Source organism: Lepidochelys olivacea (assembly GCF_965140295.1).
Source record: "Lepidochelys olivacea isolate rLepOli2 genome assembly, chromosome: 25".
Classification (NCBI taxonomy): domain Eukaryota; kingdom Metazoa; phylum Chordata; order Testudines; family Cheloniidae; genus Lepidochelys; species Lepidochelys olivacea.
Window position 1 is genome coordinate 18987518 of NC_140435.1, and position 23600 is coordinate 19011117.

Genomic DNA, 23600 nt, shown 5'->3' on the forward strand with positions numbered 1-23600 from the left:
CACCAAACGGCAGGCTCAGCACAGCACATTCTCGGCTTTAGATTTCTCTTCCTGTAATTACTAATTAACTCCAGACAAACCATTTTTTAAGTTGTTGTTCTCCCAGTCTAGGCATTGCTCTGAACTGTGCCCTCTAACAATAAGGCAGAGTTCAAAGATGCAATTCTAGGTCACAATAAAAAACAGATCATCTCCCACCCACCCCAAGGAATCTTTATGGTTAACTAGAATCTTCTTTACACTTCACAATTTAACTCGTCCCCACTGTTTACAAAGTGCTGACTCAGCAGTTTCCCAAGTCCGAGATTGTTTTTGTTTTTCACAAGTACAACAATAATATCCCTGATGAGAGCTGTGCTACTCGGCACTCTCCTCTCGCCTAGAGCTGTGAATGGAAAAATACAGAAAGAACTCTTAAAATGCTAGAGAATACGAAAAGCTTCTGAGGCTGCAAAGTCAAGAACTCCAAGTCTTTTATTGTCCTAGATCGGGGTAGTCAATAGGCAGACCACGGGCCAAATATGGACCGCAAGACAGACCCCAAAGCCTTTTTATTTACTACTTCTTCTTGTTGTTGTTGGTTTGTTTGGTTTTTTTCCTCTGGAGTCTGGACCTTGACGAATACATTTGGATCTTGACAAAAATAATTAACTATCCCTTCCTAGATTTAAGGCAACTCCCTTGCTAAATCCTCTTTGCTCTCCTTGCTGTCATTCCAGCCTCTCTTTTCAATACAACCCAAGGCTATTCTGGTGGCTTCAGTGGTTTGCTATGTGAAATACCCAGATCTGGTCTCCATTCCCAGATTTCCCTGTCCCCCAGAGAGGCTGGGTCTAGCAGCACTGTGGGAGAGTGCTCAGTCCCAGAGGAGGGGGACACCCGGGAACACCCACCAGGGATGGCCCTGGCTGAATCAGAAGAATTTATTGGCTCAGTAGCAGCCATAGAGCCCTCTCTCAGAGGCGAGCCTTCATGAGGAGGGGGCATTTGAGCCTTGCTCTATTTTTTTCCGATGCCATACTCCCCACCCCCCACCCACATTCGAGCTCTCATTTCCCAATTGCTTTTGAAGCCTCTTCCTTATTGTTGCTCATCCCTGTGTGAAACTCTTTCCAGTACAAGAGCAAACAACGTAATAAAGAAGAAACAAAACATCAGATTGTGACCACCACTTTGTTCAGCTGCAAGAGGAAGTCACGAAGCTCGCAGCTGGGGTGAAAAGTTCCCTACTGATGACTAGGAAGGGGGCTCTGGGAAGGCAGTGCCTTAAGAAATCCCAAGCCTGTTTTATCAATGTAAAAGGAAGTTAGCTACAAGTTCTACGCAAGTCCCACCCCACCCCCACTCAGTCTGCCTTGCACTTGGCCAGGGAGCAGTCCTTGTGACACTTTTTCCCAGCCCGAATTCTGAGACTGGGTCAGAAAAAGAAGAGCGAAGCAGTGGGATTCAGGCTGGCTGGGTGTGTCTGTGGCAGGGCATGGCTTTGGGCACAGACACTGCCTGGGGAACAGGTTTCCTGTAACAAACAGGGAAGGGGAAAGGAGGAGTAAAAAAGCTGAAAGGAAGCAAGGAGAGCCAACAGGAAGTGAGGAGATGAGACAGGGAGGCAATCAGTGGGGAGATGGGCCCCTCTTTACTACCCCTTCCACCTTCTGCTTACATCCCTGCACAATTTCACAAGCCTCCTGCTAGTCTCCTACAAGGGCCTTCTCATGACCAAGCAGGCTCTGCTTTCAAGTAGGGTCTCAGCAATGCTGTTAGGGAGGAGGCCATTGGCAGTTAGCGGCGGCAGAAATGAGATATGGAATTAAATACCTATCCTATTCTGCTGCCAGACCTTGGATAAGTTGCCCCGGAGCAGATTGGCATACAAGAAATAGCAGCAAAACAACCTCTAATTCACTTTGCCACAAGCTGAAACCCATCATAAAAGGCAACCTAGCAGGCAGACTGCGTGTCAGGAGGATTGTGTCTGCTGCTGGCTTATGATAATGAAGGGGCCCTGTGTTAGTAAATTAATTAATGTAACAGGGCTGGAGGTTTCTCCCTTAGCAGGCTGACAAGGTGGTATCGTGATTATTGGTTTCTTCTTAGAATACATACCCCAGAAATTGGCCTGAGAAGCATCCTGGGCTGGCTGCACAATAAAATTAAAAATCACATTATAAGAACTGTTTGCCTAGATCAAGAGGATATTGCCTATGTTATAATAGCTTGTATCTTCTCTGGCTGCTGAGTACCCAGAGTCCTGGGCAATCCCACTATAGCTCTACATTTCGCACTGAAACCTGCTCATTTGCACGGCACAAGCAGCAAGGAAATAGAAAAATAAGGGACTCTGCAGATGCTTCCATGTGCCAATGGCAGGCATTACTTACTCAGGCTCACAGAGAGGAATGCTGTTTAGTACTGCACTTTTAATAAACGTGTTCATTGTCATAGCTAGGCCTTTGTCAGGCAGCTGCAAATAAATATTTTCTGGTTAAGTGCAACTAGCAAAGAACAGATTTGATGCCTGAAACTCATTATGATAGTTTAGAGAGCAAATTACTACCAACCCCAACTTGATTCCCATAGTGCATTCTCTGGAACTCACATGAAGTGCGAACACATTCAACGTCACTTAATGTGACAGTGTGTGCCATTCAAAACAGGCCATTTACCACCCACAGCAGTTACATTCCTCATGGTATTGGAGGTATTTCCCATGCTAAGTACAGGGAAGACCGCAAATACCGCAGTAAAAGACAAGGTTGTGGCATGGTAAACTTCCCTTTTTCTTCTTTTATTTTTAAGTGGCTATTGCGCAAAAGCTGCAAAAAAGTTTCAGGCAGAAGAAACAGCCATTTCTGGCATCACATGAGTTTAAATAAGCTTCCAGGTTTTTAATAGTTCACTGAGATTTCTCAGCTTATGAGGTCTGGTTGAGGAGAATGCCGAGATCAGGCAGCACACGGGGGTTTCCCAAATCTGAGGTAACATCAGTTGTTCGAGTTCTAGTTTCACCAGTCTCAGCCACGTATCCATCCAGATATTTCTCTGGACAGCCCTGTAGGTATCCTTGTCTGACATAGTGCCCTGGAGAGACTGGCAACATGACCAAACCCTGCCTTCAGTCTTTGGTTTCACTTTGTCAATTTACATTACCCCACCCCAAAGCCAACTAAACACAGCAGCAGCGGCAGGGTTTGTTACCTGGGGACAAACACCTCATTGTGGAGATAGTTCTCAAACATTTTGCGGAAGGCAGACTCTTCCTGCTCCTTCTGTATTTGAGAGTCAGTTTTTGGACAGGAACAACATTCCCCACTGATGTCCTCGTTTTCACTTTGATTATATTTATGAGGGTCTTCAGATTCAAAAGGAGGAGACCAAGTCCTCGACGGCAATTTTAGTCCTATGGAGAAAAGGATTCTTAGATCACACACAGCATCTTGCAAAAGTCACTAGCTGGTTGGCACAGCAGTTTAAGTCACATAGATCAAAAAAGTCAGAACTATTTTCAGGTTATTCCTTGAAGGCCACTGAGCTGACATTCCTTTTGGCATGGCTCTTTCTCCCATGGAGCCTTGAAATCCAGATGCAGCATCCTGGCTGGCAGCTTGTCACATTTATACCAGCAGCAGTGAACCATCCTGCCATGGATGCGCCAGTCCAATGAATTTCCGAACACTAAGTCAGCTCCGCTTAGCCACGCTGGGCCAGCATACAACATAGCGGATGCCCTCCTCAGCCCTGAAAGGGGTGTACAGATTGGCAGACCAGAGGTTAGAAGTAGGGTCCTAGGTGAGGTAGAGTTCACCACTTCAGTGGATGTTTACGACACATGCAGCAAGACAGCAGGGCATTGTTCACTGGTGACACGTTTAAGGGCTTGCCTACGCTGGCTTTCAAACTAGGATTAAGCCCAGCATACTTCTGTTAGCTGTAGCCAAAAGGGGCTTCTAACATGACTGCCAGCTGGGGAGAAGACTATAACCTGTAACTAGGGGTTACTGCTGGATTCATGAAACATTCAGACAGCCAGTCCTCTCACATCTTGTGTCTGGAAGTCTCTGGTCTGCAGATGTGAAATAGCCTTTGGCCCCAATCTGTGCTTGCAGTGTCATGACTCTTAGAAAGACACCAATAAACCTCTTTAGCCCCAAGACAGATCTAGAAGCCACGGAGGGGGTTACATATCAGAATAATCTGACCCCAAGTCTCCAGAAGGCCAACAATATTTCATCTCACTCTTATTAGCTTTGATAAAACTGGTTACCCAGATTAAGAGAAGCAAGAGCAGAAGGCAGATCCCCGAAGGGTTAAAACATCTGATTTTACTGTGTTCAAACCAACCAACCAACAAACCAACCAGCCATTCCTCATGATCTCTGATGGCGGGCCTGGCAATAACGACCTGGTCAATGCAAAAGACAGTGGGAGAATACAGCCTTAAAAGCTCTGGCTACATCACTGTGTGCTCCAAGAGCATCATCCACTAACACATCACGATCCTGTGTCCCACCCACCTCCCACGTGGCAGAGAAAGAAACCCCACAGCTAGTATGAGACTAGCAGAGCCCAGAAGCTTGAATGTTAAACCCAGGATGCAGGATGGGCAAAATGGGCACCTACCCTTCAGGCAGTAGTCGAGTTCAAAAAGCTCACTGTCCTCCAGCTGCTGCTGCCAGAACACCAGGTAGTGTGTGATGTTCCCATTTGGCTCAGAGGGCGGCTTCCACTTCAGAATGATCTGGGATGAAGAGTTGGAAACCGATATTGGATCTAATGGGACTGAGGGAACTGAAGGGAGAAAGACACAGAAGTCACTCACATCACTGTACCAAAAGAGACCTGGAACACAAGGCAAGAATTGTTGTGACACTTTGGGATCCAACCCAGACCAGGGACGGATTGTGTCACTGCCTGCCCTGCAACTCTGGGTGCCTTCTGTGCTGCGCCGCTATGGCTCACAGCCCTGACACCAACAGCCAGCCTACAACCAAGCAGATCACGCCCTGGCTTCCACCACCCAGTTACTTTTTGCAGAGTGATCTCAACACCCTGCCAGTCTGGAATTTCCCCCAAACCGTCTGTCCTGTGACCATCTGCAGGGGTTCCCAGAATTGAGAGTTACTGTGTTACCCCGCTCAGCCAGCCCCACCTTAGAGACAGGAGGATCAGAACCCCCCTGCCCTCCCCACAGGACTCCTGGCAGTGCTAGTACCAGTCTCACCTATTATCTGGTACAGGTGATTGACGTTTTTCACAGAACTGGAGCCCTCCCACTGCCCCCTGAAGGAAGCATACACAAACCGACCCAGGTCCTGATCTCACTATTGATAATCATCATCACAATAAGGGAAGGAAAAAAATCTTACTCTGGATCTCCCAACGCACCTGATGTCACCTGTCTCTTCTCTGGACAGGGACTATCTTTATATTTTGTGTGTTTTGCACAATGAAAACACACACTGCCAGCACTTAAGTAAGTAATTATAGGGATTTAATTCAGCTCTCTCCCCTGTGAAGGGTTATTCCCTCATATATTATTTCCTTATAGTCTTCCAACCAGGCCTCAGAACATTAGGACTTGCCTTTTTCCAACATTACTTGGTTTGTCCTGATTCAACAGTTTGCTTTACCAGGCAAATAAACAGAAATGAAGGGAGAAATGTCCTGCACGGAAAAAAATTCAGGCCTCCCCCACCCGAGATTCAGTGGCACACGATCACACTGCAGCAGGGTTATACCAGCATGTGAACATGCTCATGCACAAAGAATGAACGAGGAGCCTGGGTGAATTATATTCTGGCACACAGCGCCAGTGGAGAGAACCATTCAGGCAAGGAGTTTGGTGGGTATGTTTTTCCTTGCCATATGGAAGGGGACATTAATCGGAAAGCACTCACCAGTAGCATTGGTCTGGACGTAGATAATTTCGCTCTTTGCGCCATATGTCCTTCGTTCGTCCGAGAAGGTGACCAGTGTCTTAACGAACACAGCATATTGAGTCCATGGCTTCAACCCCCGCAGGAGCCACCCTGGCTGGGCCTGCGCTTTAGGCTCATTTGACCGGGGGGGAGGGTCAACATCAACCACTGTCCAACTATTTGATCCACAGGCATCTTGTCCATCAAACTCCGTCACATTCTGGTATGGACTTTTTCAAGGGAAAGAGAAGGACAAAAGCCTCACATTAATAGAATCCAAACTGCAGATTTTTAGGAAATAATCACAACAGATATGAAACACCAAAGACCATGATAATCCTTTATCCCAGGATTGCCAAGAGCTTTACAAACAGAGCATCACAGGTATTAGCCCCACCCTACAGTTGGAGGAACTGAGGCACAGAGAGGTGAAGAGAGTCTGTCCAGGAAGTCTGTCGGGAACCCTGGAATCTTGACATCCAGCTGTCTAGTGGGACCACAAATCATCATCAGTCACTGCTCCACAGACACAGGATTTACCAAGCCAGAGCAAATCACTGGTCTGCAGAACACTATTCTCACTGCAGCAGCCACCAAGGAAGTTGCAGGTAAAGGAAAATGCAACAACCTCAAACAAACCCGCTGAGCCCATGGTGCAATGACCTAGCAGTGAGTGGGGCTGGATAGGGGGAATGGGCATTATTTCCTGACGCCTTGAAGCAGGAGACAGCCAGAACCCAAAGCTTCTCCACAAACAAAAATGAGGAGTTCTACTCTTGCTTCTCAACATAAGGAGACAGACCTTTGTCCTTGTGTTCATACAGCCTGTCCCAAACGATGCCCTACTCAATCTGCCGCTCTGCTAAAGGACAGCCAATGATTTACAGCTGGTTTAGGAGAATGGAATGAAATGGCAATCAGACAAAGGTGCCTGTAACTTGATCTGTTATAGGGAAGCTCAGAACAGCTGCTTGAGGAACCCAGTGGGGAAAGAACAGTTCTTACCAGGATCCAAACTAGTTCTTGTCACTAACTACACCTGAAACAACAACACAGCAGCACTCAAGAAGCCCAAAGATGCTCAGGAATCCCAGAGCCTTCTCACATCTGGGCTGATTTGTTTTTTAAAAACGGAATTCAGGGGCATGGGCTCTACAACCATTCCAGACAAGAAAGACTGATATTCCTCCAGCCTCAGTAGAATCTAACCCCAAGGAGCGAGCAGGAGATGGGCCATGGCAGAGGTAGTCCCTACAGAACATCTGGCACATAGGGAAGGAAATATTCATCATCTGGGAGTTCAGCAGGAAGTCACCTTCCTTGGGAAGCACTGAGTCATATTGGCCAGTCCTACTTTCTTACCAGCTAAACTGAGGCAGTCAAATTTTACTGTTTAAACAATTTTTTTAAAATTAAGTATTATAGAGCTCTCTCCTGCTCGACAGGACACAGGGAAATGTTCCTTTCCAGAAGTGCAGTCGTCTCCAGTCAGAGGGTCCAGAAGTACCATTTCTTAAAATGCGTTTTAGCTCCCCAAGTAAGCTCCAGCTCATGAGCTGTGCAAGGGCTCCCTACCATGGGACAGCTCAGAGCTCTGAGTTCATGAAAGGGAGTGCAGTTGCCTGGGAAGGGATTTTGTGAAATCTTTATTTTACCTCTGGTGTCATCAATTCATTTAGCTTTCTGCCTGTTGACAAGGGCTTTGATTTGAGCCCACAGACCAGTGAATGCCTACCACATCTCACAGAAATTCTGGTGTGGGGGTTGAGCTCTAGTTCAGGACAACTGCGGTCAGCCTCAGCAGAGCCAGTTTGAAATCCCTGATTTTTTTAAAATGGCTCTAGTCTGAAAGGGAACAGAAATACCCCACTTCTCAGTGCAAATGGAGAGGTGACAAAATCTACGGCTTCTATAACAAGTGCTGAATTGAATGAGCTTAGCCCAGCAAAAGAATCTTGTCCTATCTCGAGGCCTCTCCTTCTGCCCCTCCACCCCCACGAACATGTGGTGACCTAGAATCCTATTTTCGACGTCTCCGACTCAAGGAATATTTCCAACACACCTCTGAACAACATACTAACCCACAGAGACCTTCCTACCAACACTACAGAAAAAAAGGATTCTGGGTGGACTCGTCCTGAAGGTCAAAACAACAGACTGGACTTCTACATAGAGTGCTTCCGCCAACATGCACGGGCTGAAATTGTGGAAAAGCAGCATCACTTGCCCCATAACCTCAGCCAGGCAGAACACAATGCCATCCACAGCCTCAGAAACAACTCTGACATCATAATCAAAAAGGCTGACAAAGGAGGTGCTGTTGTCATCATGAATAGGTCGGAATATGAACAAGAGGCTGCTAGGCAGCTCTCCAACACCACTTTCTACAAGCCATTACCCTCTGATCCCACTGAGGGTTACCAAAAGAAACTACACCATTTGTTGGGAAAAAGCACAAGAACAAATCCGCACAGACACACCCCTGGAACCCCGACCTGGGGTATTCTATCTGCTACACAAGATCCATAAACCTGGAAATCCTGGATGCCCCATCATCTCAGGCATTGGCACCCTGACAGTAGGATTCTCTGGCTACGTAGACTCCCTCCTCAGGCCCTACGCTACGAGCACTCCCAGCTACCTTCGAGACACCACTGACTTCCTGAGGAAACTACAATCCATCGGTGATCTCCCTGAAAACACCATCCTGGCCACTGTGGATGTAGAAGCCCTCTACACCAACATTCCACACAAAGATGGACTACAAGCCGTCAGGAACAGTATCCCCGATAATGTCACGGCAAACCTGGTGGCTGAACTTTGTGACTTTGTCCTCACTCATAACTATTTCACATTTGGGAACAATGTATATCTTCAAATCAACGGCACTGCTATGGGTACCCGCATGGCCCCACAGTATGCCAACATTTTTATGGCTGACTTAGAACAACGCTTCCTCAGCTCTCGTCCCCTAACACCCCTACTCTACTTGCGCTACATTGATGACATCTTCATCATCTGGACCCATGGAAAAGAAGCCCTTGAGGAATTCCACCATGATTTCAACAATTTCCATCCCACCATCAACCTCAGCCTGGACCAGTCCACACAAGAGATCCACTTCCTGGACACTATGGTGCTAATAAGCAATGGTCACATAAACACCACCCTATACTGGAAACCTACTGACCGCTATGCCTACCTACATGCCTCCAGCTTTCATCCAGACCACACCACACGATCCATTGTCTACAGCCAAGCTCTACGATACAACCGCATTTGCTCCAACCCCTCAGACAGAGACAAACACTTACAAGATCTCTATCAAGCATTCTTACAACTACAATATCCACCTGCTGAAGTGAAGAAACAGATTGACAGAGACAGAAGAGTACCCAGAAGTCACCTACTACAGGACTGGCCCAACAAAGAAAACAACAGAACGCCACTAGCCATCACCTTCAGCCCCCAACTAAAACCTCTCCAACGCATCATCAAGGATCTACAATCTATCCTGAAGGACGACCCATCACTCTCACAGATCTTGGGAGACAGGCCAGTCCTTGCTTACAGACAGCCCCCAAACCTGAAGCAAATACTCACCAGCAACCACACACCACACAACAGAACCATTAACCCAGGAACCTATCCTTGCAACAAAGCCCATTGCCAACTGTGTCCACATATCTATTCAGGGGACACCATCATAGGGCCTAATCACATCAGCCACACTATCAGAGGCTCGTTCACTTGCACATCTACCAATGTGATATATGCCATCATATGCCAGCAATGCCCCTCTGCCATGTGCATTGGTCAAACTGGACAGTCTCTAAGTAAAAGAATAAATGGACACAAATCAGATGTCAAGAATTATAACATTCAAAAACCAGTAAGAGAACACTTCAATCTCTTTGGTCACTCCATTACAGACCTAAAAGTTGCAATTCTTCAACAAAAAGCTTCAAAAACAGACTCCAACAAGAGACTGCTGAATTGGAATTAATTTGCAAACTGGATACAATTAACTTAGGCTTGAATAGAGACTGGAAGTGGATGAGTCATTACACAAAGTAAAACTATTTCCCCATGTTTATTTCCCTACCCCCCATTGTTCCTCAGATGTTTTTGTCAACTGCTGGAAATGACCCACCTTGATTATCACTACAAAAGGTTCCCCCCACCCCCGCTCTCCTGCTGGTTAATAGCTCACATTAAATGATCACTCTCCTTACAGTGTGTATGGTAATACCCATTGTTTCATGTTCTCTATGTATATAAATCTCCCCACTGTATTTTCCACTGAATGCATCTGATGAAGTGAGCTGTAGCTCATGAAAGCTTATGCTCAAATAAATTTGTTAGTCTCTAAGGTGCCACAAGTACTCCTTTTCTTTTTTCTGATTTTTTAGTTACTCTTTAGAGGAGTATTTTGACTGTACCCAACACAGCTAACGCAGGGATCGTAATTAGCACCTGTGCAGCAGTAAAGTGACATTGGGAAGTTACGGGAAATGATTACACATTTACAAGAATTAAACAGTGGTAACAGTGATTGGTCTGAAATCTGCTCTTTGAGGTCAGAAACAGTTTGTGGAAGTACACAGAGCTACTAGTGGACTGCGTGGCTTGGGATCATATGAGCTGGCATCTCCCCAGAGTTATTGTACAGACTTCCCTACTTACGCTTCCTTGTAAAATAGCATAAATCCTAGGAGATCACGGAAGTCAGGTGGCCAGTATGGCTCCCACTTTAGTAGGATCTTATCATGAGATGTTCTGATAAACGAAAACTTCAGCAATTCATTTTCACCTAAAGCAAAAGACAAAGGATATTGCTTTTTACTTTATTTTAAAACTGAAGTGGTTTCTTTTAAGTTCCTTTTTTGCATAAACACATTTTAGAACCAAAGCTCTGGGAAATGCTTAGAACTGGGAAGAACTGTACATTTTAAATTACAGTTGTAAAATGGTAGGACTGTGAACAATCCAATGGACTTATTGATTGGTTTGCTCAACATATCCAGTTCACAGGTACTCTGTTCAGTGAGATGTCTGGTTGTCAGATCTACCTACTAGTACTTGCTTAAACAATGCAGATAACTTGGGTCAGAAACAACTGACACTTGTAAAAATTCTTATAAAAGAGATTGTACCTATGTGAGCTGGTGTTGAGAATAAAGAGCACTAAAGCAAGACCTGGAGACAGGACTTTTTGCTTAACGTTGTATTAGTGATACAGCACATACTTGCCACGGTGACACACCTAGCTACTACTGTGGAGACAAAAATGAGCCAGGCTAAGCAGCAGAAAAATAGAGAAAAAAGCAAAGCTGAACAGATTTTAACAAGCCAAATCAAGTGAAGAATCTGACGTTTACAACTGCACTGTCTACAGGATGGCGACCCAGTAGAACCGGTAGTAAATTATTTAAAGCGATAAAGAAATAAAAGCTGCCTCAACCCTAGACAGACAGAAATCTAAAGCCTAAATGGGTTAAAATTCATGCTAGTCTGCAGAGACAAGACCGATGAAATGGTTTGTGAAGCTGCTGTAGCTTCTGCCTCCACTGTGATGAAATGCCCAGTCCTGCCAGGAAAGAGCAGGGTCCCATTGCAGAAAGGAACATGAACGACAGAAGCCACTGCAAGGGAAGAAGGCTTACAGTCTTTTATTTCCAAGGGACCCAGGAAGGACAAACGGTGGAGCATTGATTAGATTTGCCATCCCTGCAGTAGCTGCACGAGGGAGGAAGGCTGTTAAGTTGGCTGGTGCTTAGTCCAGAAAAAACAATGGATTTTTATTTTTTTTATAAACAGGATGCTGCCAATTTGAAAACTAGACTTGAAACAAACAAAAAGCAAACACATCAACAATGGGCAGTTTGGGGCAGGCGTGAAGAGGAGCAAGCCATAGCTGAGCCCACCAGAGGTAGCACTGGGAGGGAGGAGGGCTCCTTTAGAGACAAACCGGACAGCCTGCCTGGCAGCTTTAAACCAAGAGTCACATACAACCACACAAGAGCACAGTTTGGGCCCCAGATCCAGCCTCTCACTGCCTGGGCCAGCAGAGGCATCGCCCTCTGGCTCTGGGAAAAGCCCATTGCTGCTCTTTGACTGGAGAGGGGATAGGAATCCTGCAGAGGCAGAACCCTCAGATCCAGCTCACTCTGCCTCACCTGACACTGGAGTGGGTCTGAGAGGCTCGACTGGCACCCTTTGTGCCCTGGGAAAGCTTGATTGAATGGCACCTTTCCCTGGGAACAGGGTGAGATGCTGGCACTCAGGCTAAGGCCTGGGAATGCTGCTGGAGGCAAAGCTGCCCCCTCTATATTCCTTAGCTCTGTTGACATGGAACCGTCCTTATTATTACTTTAAAGGAAACCGCCAGCCTTTAAAAATAAGTCACATTTCTGCCTGAAAAGTTTCTCCAACTGTTGTCACAGCAACCATTCCAGACGAACTGAGCAGAAATACTCTCTCTCCTTTTCAGTTTATTTTGCAGCATACAGTTCAGTGTCACCACTTCCCATCGCACAGAGAAAGGAGATCATTAAACATGTGCCCAGCAGCAGGGCCCAGACACTCCACTCAGGATCGAGGCTCTGGCATGTGACAGGCTGCGCAATGCACAAGGCTGACCAGATCCTGCCTGAAGAGCTCCCAGTCAAAGAGTGGGAGGGGGAAGAGCACCACAGAATGTTTTGGGGGAAAACTGTATAACCACAAAAGCTGGACGGGGGCCTCCAGGGCAGAGATCAGACCTGAAACTACTTTTAACTCATGTTAAGTTGAGTGTGTCCCTTCAGCTAGCTTACAGAGTAACTGATGTGCCTGGGGCTTTACACAGAGAGCATCAGGACAGTCCCTGCCCTGAGAAGTTCACAAGCCAGACAAGGAGGTTAGCAAGGGGGTGCATACGGCACAGATCTCATCACATTATGAAGCTTCCTTACAAGAGGCTTGGTCGCCATTTGTCTTCAGGGCTATGTCATTCCTCTCCTGTCGTCCCTTAGTCCCAGAGATCTCCTCCATTTTGTGGATTTCTGACAAGCACAGTTTGGGGTTATAATGAAAGAAGAGCTTCCCCCGTGCTATGCTGAGGTTGTGTTTGCTCCAGTCCCAGAGCTGGCGCAGGTTCTGATTGTCAAGGGCATAGAAGGAGTAATTCCTGCGAGAAGAGAGAGAATGGACGAGGATGGGTTCATTCATAAACTAGCTTTTCTCTTGCACTAATCCACACATCACATGAAAGTTCCCCACACAGAGTACCCATAAGGATAGGCTGCAACTATGGGCAGAGAGCAATTAAACACATGTTTAAAAATAAATTTGCTAACATTCTCCTGTTTACTTACATTGGCCCCCAATATGTAATAACAGACTGAAGCATCTTATATAAGAACTCACCCAGCTTCTAACGTCTCCCCTTTAATCAGATGTAGCTTACGAAAAAAAGAAAGAGAAACCAAGGCATAGGAGCGGCGAATTTTTAGATAACCTGAGATTTCTTCAATCAAGCCAAGATTCGCTTCAAGCTCAGCTGCTATGTTATCTGGGGAGAGAGAAACAATAGGTTTAGTCTCTCTGATACCATGGTGATGAGCACTGTACCAGATCCCATAGTTCTCTGTATAAATGGATATTGTTTTAAAAGATCTGCTCTGGGAATTATTCTGGAGCAGTTCTTTGGCCTGTGTTATACAGGCGGGTCAGTCTAGATGATCACAATGATCCTTTCTAAACTTCAAACTATGAAACTTAACTTATGTTTTGATAAACTAACTACATAGGGGGATTCATTCTTGAATCACTGTGGGGCTGAAGCACGCTTTCTGCAAATAAATTCTCCGCATTCAAGCTTTAAAAGCCCTGCAGAGATCTCAGGCTCAATAGACACTGCCTCATTGTCTTTTTTGACATTCAGTTCTCTCTCCCTGTGGTCATGCTTTTCCATATTCTGCAAGTTCTCCCTGATGCAGCTCGTAAGATGCAGCTCGTAAGATGCAGAGCTTACTTCCTCCACGGATGTTTATGACTAAACTTCCATTAATGATGGTGCAGCCACGAAGCTCCTGTGCAGATGTCACTGAATCAATTATCTTCTCTTTGCCGTAGTCACAAACCTTCGGACAGGGCCCCGCACACGGAGAACAGTGCAGGCTGAAAAACAAGAGAGTGCAGAAGACACATGAGAGATGTTTTTGCAGGGCATAAACTGGGGCTTCTCCATCAGAATTCACACATGCAGGGTAATTACTTGAAAACGCAACAGTATTTTGACAATATGCTGAGTGGTTTACATGCATCACAAATAATACCTGGCTCTAAACAACCTCACATAACACTTGAATATTCCTAAAAATCACTTTTTTCTTTGTTGAAGTACAAGCACTGGAATACAAGATATTGTGACAGAGGACAATTTCTCCTCACCAGTCTGTGAATCAAAACCAGAATGAGAGATCTGATAAAGAAACAATCATCTGATGGTTTAAAAGAAAAGGAGTACTTGTGGCACCTTAGAGACTAACCAATTTATTTGAGCATAAGCTTTCGTGAGCTACAGCTCACTTCATTGGATGCATACTGTGGAAAATATAGAAGATGTTCTTATACATACAAACCATGAAAAAATGGGTGTTTACCACTACAAAAGGTTTTCTCTCCCCCCACCCCACTCTTCTGCTGGTGTTGGGTCATCCTTCAGGATAGGTTGTAGAGCCTTAATAATGCTTTGGAGGGGTTTTAGCTGGGGGCTGAAGGTGATGGCTAGTGGCGTTCTGTTATTTTCTTTGTTAGGCCTGTCCTGTAGTAGGTGACTTCTGGGAACTCTTCTGGCTCTATCAATCTGTTTCTTCACTTCTGCAGGTGGGTATTGTAGTTATAAGAATGCTTGATAGAGATCTTGTAGGTGTTTGTCTCTGTCTGAGGGGTTGGAGCAAATGCGGTTGTATCGCAGAGCTTGGCTGTAGACGATGGATCGTGTGGTGTGGTCAGGGTGAAAGCTGGAGGCATGTAGGTAGGAATAGCGGTGAGTAGGATTCCGGTATAGGGTAGTGTTTATGTGACCATCGTTTATTAGCACTGTAGTGTCCAGGAAGTGGATCTCTTGTGTGGACTGGACCAGGCTGAGGTTGATGTTGGGATGGAAATTGTTGAAATCACGGTGGAATTCCTCAAGGGCTTCTTTTCCATGGGTCCAGATGATGAAGATGTCATCAATATAGCGCAAGTAGAGTAGGGGCATTAGGGGACGAGAGCTGAGGAAGCGTTGTTCTAAGTCAGCCATAAAAATGTTGGCATACTGTGGGGCCAATTGTAAGGAGAGTGATCACTTTAGATAAGCTATTACCAGCAGGAGAGTGGGGTGGGGGGAGAGAAAACCTTTTGTAGTGGTAAACACCCATTTTTTCATGGTTTGTATGTATAAGAACATCTTCTGTATTTTCCACTGCATGCATCCAATGAAGTGAGCTGTAGCTCACGAAAGCTTATGCTCAAATAAATTGGTTAGTTTCTAAGGTGCCACAAGTACTCCTTTTCTTTTTGCGAATACAGACTAACACAGCTGTTACTCTGAAACCTGATGGTTTAAGTAGCTTTGATTCTTTAATTCAACAATGAATCATAGGACTGGAAGGGACCTTGAGAGGTCATCTAATCCAGCCCAATTGCAGCTCCTAGTGGCCACAGTTCACTACTCCAGGCCAATGGGAGCTGCTGGAGCGAGGGCTGAAGGATGTACTGGCTGCTGCTTCCAGCAGCTCCCATTGGCCTGGAGCAGCGAACCGCAGCCACTAGGAGCCGCGATCGGCCAAACCTGTGGACGCGGAAGGTAAACAAACCAGCCCGGCCTGCCGGGGGCTTTCCCTGTACAAATAGCGGAACAAGTTTGGGAACCACTGATCTAGAGCATCCCTGACAGGTGTTTCTCTAACCTGCTCTTAAAAATCTCCAATGATGGAGATTCCATAACTTCCCTAGGCAATTTATTCCAGTGCTTAACCACCCTGACAGTTAGGAAGATTTTCCTAATGCCTAACGCCCAACCTAAACTGCCCTTGTTGCAATTTAAGACCATTGCTTCTTGTCCTATGCAATTTAAGACCACAATTAACCAGCCAACCTCCCAGGGAAATCTGAATGAGAGAACTCATAGCACTGAACTGTTCCTCTACTAAGATGAAATTCCTGTGGTGACAAAGGAAAGAAGACAGCTACTTTCCGTCTCACCTAGGCACGTCTGCATGCTGTGCTCTAACTCAAATGGTATTTATTGGAGACAAAGTACTGTAAAGATCTTCCAGAACCAACAGCTCTCTGTTCCCTCTTGCTAATATGCAGATCCTGAACTTTTCAAGCCCATGGCTTTTCAAGTCATTCACATGAAGGGGGAAATTATTCTTTGTGAAGACAAGATTGTAGCTCCTGCTCTTAGGGTTCATTCATGCTATTTGTAACTTAGGGATGCATTTCACCCAACAGCAAGAAAGCCAGGCCCATCCTCCGTCTTAAAGTAAGTAACCAAACAAATAATTCATGAACAGGGCGCAGCACATTTCCTAGGATTTCTCTTTCAGCAGCTGGAAAAGCATCAGGACATTGTGAGCAAGTCCCAGTGGCAGAAGGACTGGTGTGAGCAGGAACAGGCAAGAGGAAGACCTTGCTGTTACACAAGCAATGCAGAGCCCACTTTCGGGGCTGCTGGTTCACATGTTTGAAATATAAAACAGGAAATAGACTCAAAAATCCAGCCATAGCACGAATTCCCTGATTTGTTAATCAAAGAGCAAATGTACATGAACACAAAACTACAGATATCTGACTCATCACAATATATAATTTTATTGTGGGAGAAAAAAGGTTTTCTGCGATCAACAGCATAACTATATACACTATTTTATTCTTTTGCCCTTAAAGTCCTGAGAACGGTGAGACAGACTATCCTCTCCTCTGCACGGGTACTACTTGTTTGTTACACCGTCCCTTTGTCACAGTAAGATGAGATTGCCCACAATGCCACGTGGCCCATCCACAACGGCTATTAGCATATATTCCCAAACAGCTGGAGATGGGCCATTAGATGAAGAGGCTTTAAGTTACTACAATAATTCTTTCCCAGGTGTCTGGTGGGTTGGTCTCAGGGTCTAACTGACTGCTATATTTGGGGTTGGGAAAGCATTTCCCCCCCGGATCAAATTGGCAGAGACCCTGGGATTTTTTGCCTTCTGCATGGGGCACAGGTAAGCTGCAGATCTGAAGTACAGTAAATGGTGGATTCTCTGTAATTTGAAGTCTTAAATCAAGATTTGAGGACGTCAGTAACTCAGCCAGAGGTTATGGGCCTATTCCAGGAGTGGGTAGGTGGGGTTCTGTGACCTGCGTTGTGTTGCAGGAGGTCAGACTAGCTGTTCATGATGGTCCCTTCTGGCCTTAAAAATCTGAGTCAATAAGATGCAACACTGGAGTTGTTTCTCATTCAAGGTATAGAATACGAACCCTATGCTACAGCAAGTGTGTTTCTAAATAAGTGTGACACACAACTGACAACACAAGCAACAACAATGGGCAACAACATGGACATCACTTACTTGCTGGAGTTCATGATGTATCCCGATGGGCACTCATGAACACACTCATTGTTGTGAATAACATGGCACCCTGATTCCCTGGCATTTTTGCACTTGTTGTGCAGCTCCTGGCAGAAGCTGAAGGTCACGCAACGCCATCCCTCGAAGCGATAGTACTTGGCTGGGCAGGTCTCCACACACTTGCCATTAAGGTAAAAGTTACGGCAAGCCACACACTTCTCAGGATTGTTGGGCTCCGAGCAGTTGCCCAGGCATTCGCTGTGACAGCACTGACCATCAGGGGTGCAGCCTTGTGACTTACAAGCAGGTGGACAAACTGCAAAGACAAAAATGAAAAACACCTGAGCACTTGTTGTGAGCCTGCTGATATAAGACCCCTAAGTCCCTTTGCTGCACAGCATCATCCCCCCAGCTTTGCAACTTCAGGCTTGTCTACATGATGGGGTAATGCACACTACAGGTGTGTGATTTCTAAAGCGCATTGATTGGAATGTGTAGACTCTTCTGTGTGCACTCGTAGCTCCCTGGAGTTTCAAACCGTACTATGTGAAGCGCAGTAGGGAAGTTCTCGTGCACACTGCAGGGTCTGCACATACCAGTTTGTGCACAACTTGTTTGCTTTAGAAATCACATGCCTGTAGGGCACCCTGCTCCTCAGTGAAGACAAGCCATTAGCTCCTGTAGCGACACCTGCTCAGAAGCTGAATTGGAGGTCTGGATACCTCCACTTGCCAGTTCCAAATACCAGGCTTTCACCCATGCTGCTACATGGAGGTGACATCTTCCACCTCGACAACTCATTGGTCCTATTTAAATGTAGGTTTAAACCAGATTTTTCTAGTTCTTAATCTCAGTTTTATTTTTCTAGGATATGTTCTATGTACAGCATGTTGGGGCTCACAAGAAGTGCTTTTATGACTTTGCAATATCAAATCTCAGGTGCTAATGGATAATGAATGATAAGCCTCAGACAGTACAACCAATTACATTGAGTAGATTCCAGTTCCTCAGTCCACTAAACTAAATGGAGCTCCTCACAACTCACTCAAAAGGAAGCTCCTAATGATGATGCAGCAAAGAATTTATTTGCAATGATCCTTTAGTTTAGTCCTCGGCATTAGCTGGATATTCTCAATGATCTCTTAACTTTATACTAACCTGTCATAATCTTTGTTAGGGGAGAAGAAGAGGGGAAACTGACAGGCCTGAGGTCCTAGAAGAAGGGCACCCAATATAAATACTTCAACATTCCTCCCCAAAGAGACCAAGAAGAAGGGAACCCACAAGTGTTACTGCTTGTGGTTTTCATGGTTTGTTTTTTTAATTATCCACTACTCAGTGCTTCACAATACTCTTTAACAAGTGGTTTGGGTTTTGAACCAGAAACCACACAGCAGTATAGCCCGGAGCAAATACCATAACTAGAACTGAGTGACAAACTGCGGGACCATTGAGAAAACTGAAAAGTGCTAAAGGAAAGTACTTTTCTGCCACTTCACTCATTGTTTGCATAGGACTTTCAGGCTTAGTCCTACTATTAATGTTAGAATGAGGAGTAAATCAAATGCAATTACTTCATTCAAAACACAGCCAATGAACTTCAGTTCAGAATGTTATCATGAAAGTCTGAAAACAACTCTAACAGAGTGAGCATAAGAAGCCAAATATAAACAGCTTTGATCCAGTGTGGCGAATAAAATAACAGGAAGCAAGATTTAAGGACAGGGACGCAGCATGGGTGGAGAGTAGAGTTAATTGTAGGATAACAAATGCCATTTGGACTATAACTGTATTGCCAAGCATCCAATCAGGATATGAGCCTACTCTCACTGGAGTCAATGAACATTTTGCCCACAGGCACTGGCTCTGGGCCTTTGGTCTGAGGGTGCATTTGGTGGCATCTGTAGAACAGGTTCTCACTGCCACTCTCTAAGAAATCTTTAGTTGAACTCTGTGGTCTGTGGAGACCAGACCAGGTAACTCTGTACTTCACTAGCTGCTGCCTCATACAGCTGGCCACACTTTCTGCCAAAAATGGCCACACAGTCACTTTTTCCTATTCCTCTCTTGTCCAGCTCCCTAACAGAGCCAGAGGAGCAGCTGCTGTCCTCACCATGTCCCCCCAGGACAGACGCCCATCACATAGCTAGCCCACAGCTTCTTCATGGAAGCGTAGGACCCCCTCACTAGACCTTATTTTAAAACTAGGCAACACACACATTGATCATCCGACAAAGGGCCCTGGGCCAAGTGGCTGAAAACCAACAATCACCCTTGTGTAAAATTCTTAGACTCTAGAGCATTTTCGCATTCAGATTTTTTTTTTTTTATAGCCACTATGTGGTAAAGACAAAATATTTGTGCTGGACCCACCTACAGATACAGAAAGAGTCAAGCTATATTTACACTTACAATTTGCATAAACCTTCCCTGAACAGAAAAAACACTTAATCTGAAAACACGACTTTCAATATTAAACATGCAAGGGATAAGAATATCTGCAGGTGTAAAACGGCACACAGTTCACTTGGCAGTTCTTGCAACCCAGCACCACTGTTAGCATGTCCTCACCCTCGCGTCCCGCCCAGACACAAAGTGGCGGGGCCTCCGACCACCTCTAGAGGGTGAGGAGCCCCGGCGGGCCGGCCTCTATTCCACCTTGGTCCCAAGGCCCATCGGGGATATCAGCTGGCGGCTCCTTCACGGGGCCGTGAGCCTGGGCGTGTACTTGGCACGGTTCACCCCAATCCCGGACACCTGCCCTTTTGTGGCGTGAGGGAAACCCTGGCGCACGTCTACCTGGAGTACGCCAGGCTGCAGCCCCTATTCCGGCTCCTCACGAATATTTTGTTAACATTTTGGTTGCACTTTTCCCATCACCTCCTTATCTATGCACTACCTGTCCGTGGCCCCACTAAGTCACAGGACCTCCTGGTCAACCTCCTCCTGGCCCTGGCTAAAGTGGCCATCTATAAAACCAGGGTGAGGAGGTTGGCCGATGGAGTCTCCTGTGACTGTGGGGCCTATTTCCGATCCTCCGTCCGTTCACACCTCCGGGCAGAGTTCCACTGGGCGGCGTCCACCGACTCCCTTGACGCCTTTGAGGAAGCAGTGGGTGCTGTCCGGGGTTCTCTGCTCGGTGTCCCCGTCCGGTTTCCTTCATTTGACCCTTTGACCACACTCCTGTCCCTGCTGTTCATTAGTTGTCCCCCGTAATTATTTGGTTTTCCAGGTCCTGTGGACCCCCCCTTTAGGCTGGGGGGGATCCTTTAGCACTGGGTGGGCTTCGCCCTCCCACTTCCTGGATCCCAATATGACCACTGTTAGCAACAGGCAGCAACACAAGACCCTGCCCACAACAGAGCTTGAAACCTTGCTGGAAAGAATTTTCTAAACCCTGTTACGGTAGCATGCTTTGCCTCCACACTGCCAGTTACAAGCAGTGGCTTGAGCCCTGCCAGAGGGCAGAGTTTTGTATGTTGTTGACTGGGAAGAAAAAAAAACCCCATCCACATGGTGAACCAAATAGTGCAAGAGAGTCATGCTATAGGTAAGTGTGGGTTCAAAAAGTGAATGTGTAGCAGAAGCATGGCTTAGTTTTGCTCAGTTAAACTAGCAGCATCTAGGTTCAACAGTACAATATGCCATTGGTGCTTTTCTAATGGGATCACCAGTTGTTAAGAAGAAGGTATGGTACTGCAGAATTAAGGGCACTACAGGAATGTAATGCCTTTCTTGGAAGTGTCTAGCATTATCCACCTGGCCAGAGACTCACAGAAATGTAGGACAGGAAGGGACCTTGATAGGTCATCCAGTCCAGTCCTCTGCACTATATTATCTGTCCCTGATAGAGGTTTAAAGAACAGGTTAGACAAACACCTAATCTAATAATGGGGATTCCACAATCTCCCTAGGTAATTTGTTCCAGTGCTTAAACTATTCTTACAATTACAAAATTCTTCCTAAGGTCTAACCTAAAGCTCCCTGGCTGCAATTTAAGCCCATTACTTCTAGTCCTGTCTTCAGTGGATAAAGACATTTAATCACCCTCCTCTATATAACAACCTTTTACAAACTTGAAGACTTATTTCCCACCTCAGACTTCTCTTCTCCAGACTAAACAAATCCAATTTTTCCACTCTATCTTTCCCCAGAAGATGGACCACTGGTCTGTTCCAGTCTGGCAAGTCTTCTGTTCAGCCATTAGAAGTCTAAAATTTGAATTCTAATGATCACAAAGCTCATTTTAATCTCTTACGTATACGACTGTTCCACGCAGCCTGCTCAAGAGAACATTTCTTCCTGCATCTCCTAGACTCAGCTTGAGCATGCACAAAACTGAGCTCATGCAACTGAAAGTCCCCCCACTATTCATCTTTTAAATCGTTTGGGAAATATAGCAAAGATCCATAGGAACACGGGAACTGCCAGGCTGAATCAGGATAGGGTACACATATACCCCAGTACCAGCCGCTTCAGAGAAAGATGCAAGAAATCCTGCACTAGCCAGTTACAGGATGGCGTCACACCAGAAAAAAGTTTCCTCATAACCCCAATTAGCTAGGGGGTAGCTTATGCCCCTAGTAGGAAGGCTTCTATCCCTTCAAAAAAACAAAACACCCTTATTTTTAATATTTACTATAACTACTCTAGGTTTTCTTGCTATTCATATACAAATAAAAGCCCTTTTTGAATCCCGTTGGCCTCGATGAGGTCTTAGATCTGTAAATCCAACAGGCTAGGTGGGTGTTGTGTGGAAGAATATTATTTCCTTCTATCCATTCTGAATTTGCTGCCTTTCCAATGTTCCCTTGTTCTTGTGTTACCCACCTGCGCTATGCTACTCATTATTTTGTACACATATCACATATCCTCTCTAAGAAATCACTTCAGTCTCTCCCCATTATGAGAGGCTCCTAATCGTTCTTGTGACCCATGAGAACCCCCTCTATTTCTGATACAATTCCTATACACTGTTTAATGACCAACATTAATGTCCTGTGTTGAGAGCAAGGGACTGGACTAGATGACCTCTGGAGGTCCCTTCCAGTCCTACACTTCTCTGATTCTATGAAACCCTCAGTACAAACCTTCCCTGCCGCCCAGGCACTTTATTGCCTTCACAACATGAACCAGCCGAGGAAACAATTTCCAGACAGCCAGTCCGCCCTCACGTTTTCTCTAGGCAAGATTTCACCCTCCTCACACCAGGCTAGTTCACTATTCAGACCTTTACTTCTCTCATCATTATGCTGATACAGTTGAAACTGCAAATTATCCTTATAATGGAAATGCAGTGTCCCTCCCATACATCACACTTCCGGGCAGAGTGCAACGAATGTACAGTTGCAAGAGCAGGACTTGCATGGTATTGCATGCCGTTTTCACACTGACACAAACTAGTGAGCTAAACACTCAGACCTAGTACTTGGTGGTTTAGGGTCCTTTGTTTTCTTCCAGGAAAGGTAAGAGTAGAGAGCCCTGTGCAGATATAAAAATTTGGATCCACATCCAAGCCACAAAATTGTTAAACAATACAACTGCATCTGCGGATCCAGATATTTGTGGATATCCATGTCTTTGAAGAGTTCTAAGTATAAGCAAGTCCCAGGGAGAGGCTGACCAGAGGGCAAGCGTGAAAAATTGGGACAGGGATGAGGGGTAATAGGTGCCGATATAAGACAAAGCCCCAAATATCAGCTCTGTCCCTATAAAATCGGGACATCCGGTCACCTTACTCAGGGGCGACAGGAGACAGGCCACTTACCTGGATTCCTCTGATGTTGGCCTCCTGACTTTCACTATAAAAGTTCTAACATTTTGGACCAAGATTATCTAGTTTACTCCAAAATGCATTTTAATTCCACCCTAACCCCAGGAAGAAACTCATGTTTAAAAATATTTTAATGGAGATGTTTTGTTCCCAGCTTAGAAGGAACTATCAGGACAAAGCATGGCAAGAATGAAGCCAACACCTGCACCCTGTGTACTCTGGATCCAGAGTAATTTGTGAATGTGTAAAGACTGAAGAGTAACTACTGCACGTACTGAAGCTTCTGCACAAACTGCAAATATCAAGAAAATCGAGCAC

The 23600-nt window shown here is 45.6% G+C and overlaps 1 protein-coding gene across 4 annotated transcripts in view; it reads right to left on the reverse strand.

Annotated features, from left to right (window-relative positions):
* The window catches only part of INSR (insulin receptor), a 103186-nt gene that overhangs the window by 19781 nt on the left and 59805 nt on the right, over positions 1 to 23600 (reverse strand). For all 4 annotated transcript variants that reach the window (XM_084614295.1, XM_084614294.1, XM_084614296.1 and 1 more), the window contains exons 3-10: positions 17510 to 17825; positions 13933 to 14078; positions 13326 to 13470; positions 12872 to 13086; positions 10602 to 10728; positions 5895 to 6145; positions 4618 to 4785; positions 3196 to 3397 (exon numbers count right to left, since the gene is read on the reverse strand). In XM_084614295.1, the coding sequence (XP_084470421.1) occupies positions 3196 to 3397; positions 4618 to 4785; positions 5895 to 6145; positions 10602 to 10728; positions 12872 to 13086; positions 13326 to 13470; positions 13933 to 14078; positions 17510 to 17825 (1570 nt within the window). The remainder of the gene's footprint in view (positions 1 to 3195; positions 3398 to 4617; positions 4786 to 5894; positions 6146 to 10601; positions 10729 to 12871; positions 13087 to 13325; positions 13471 to 13932; positions 14079 to 17509; positions 17826 to 23600) is intronic.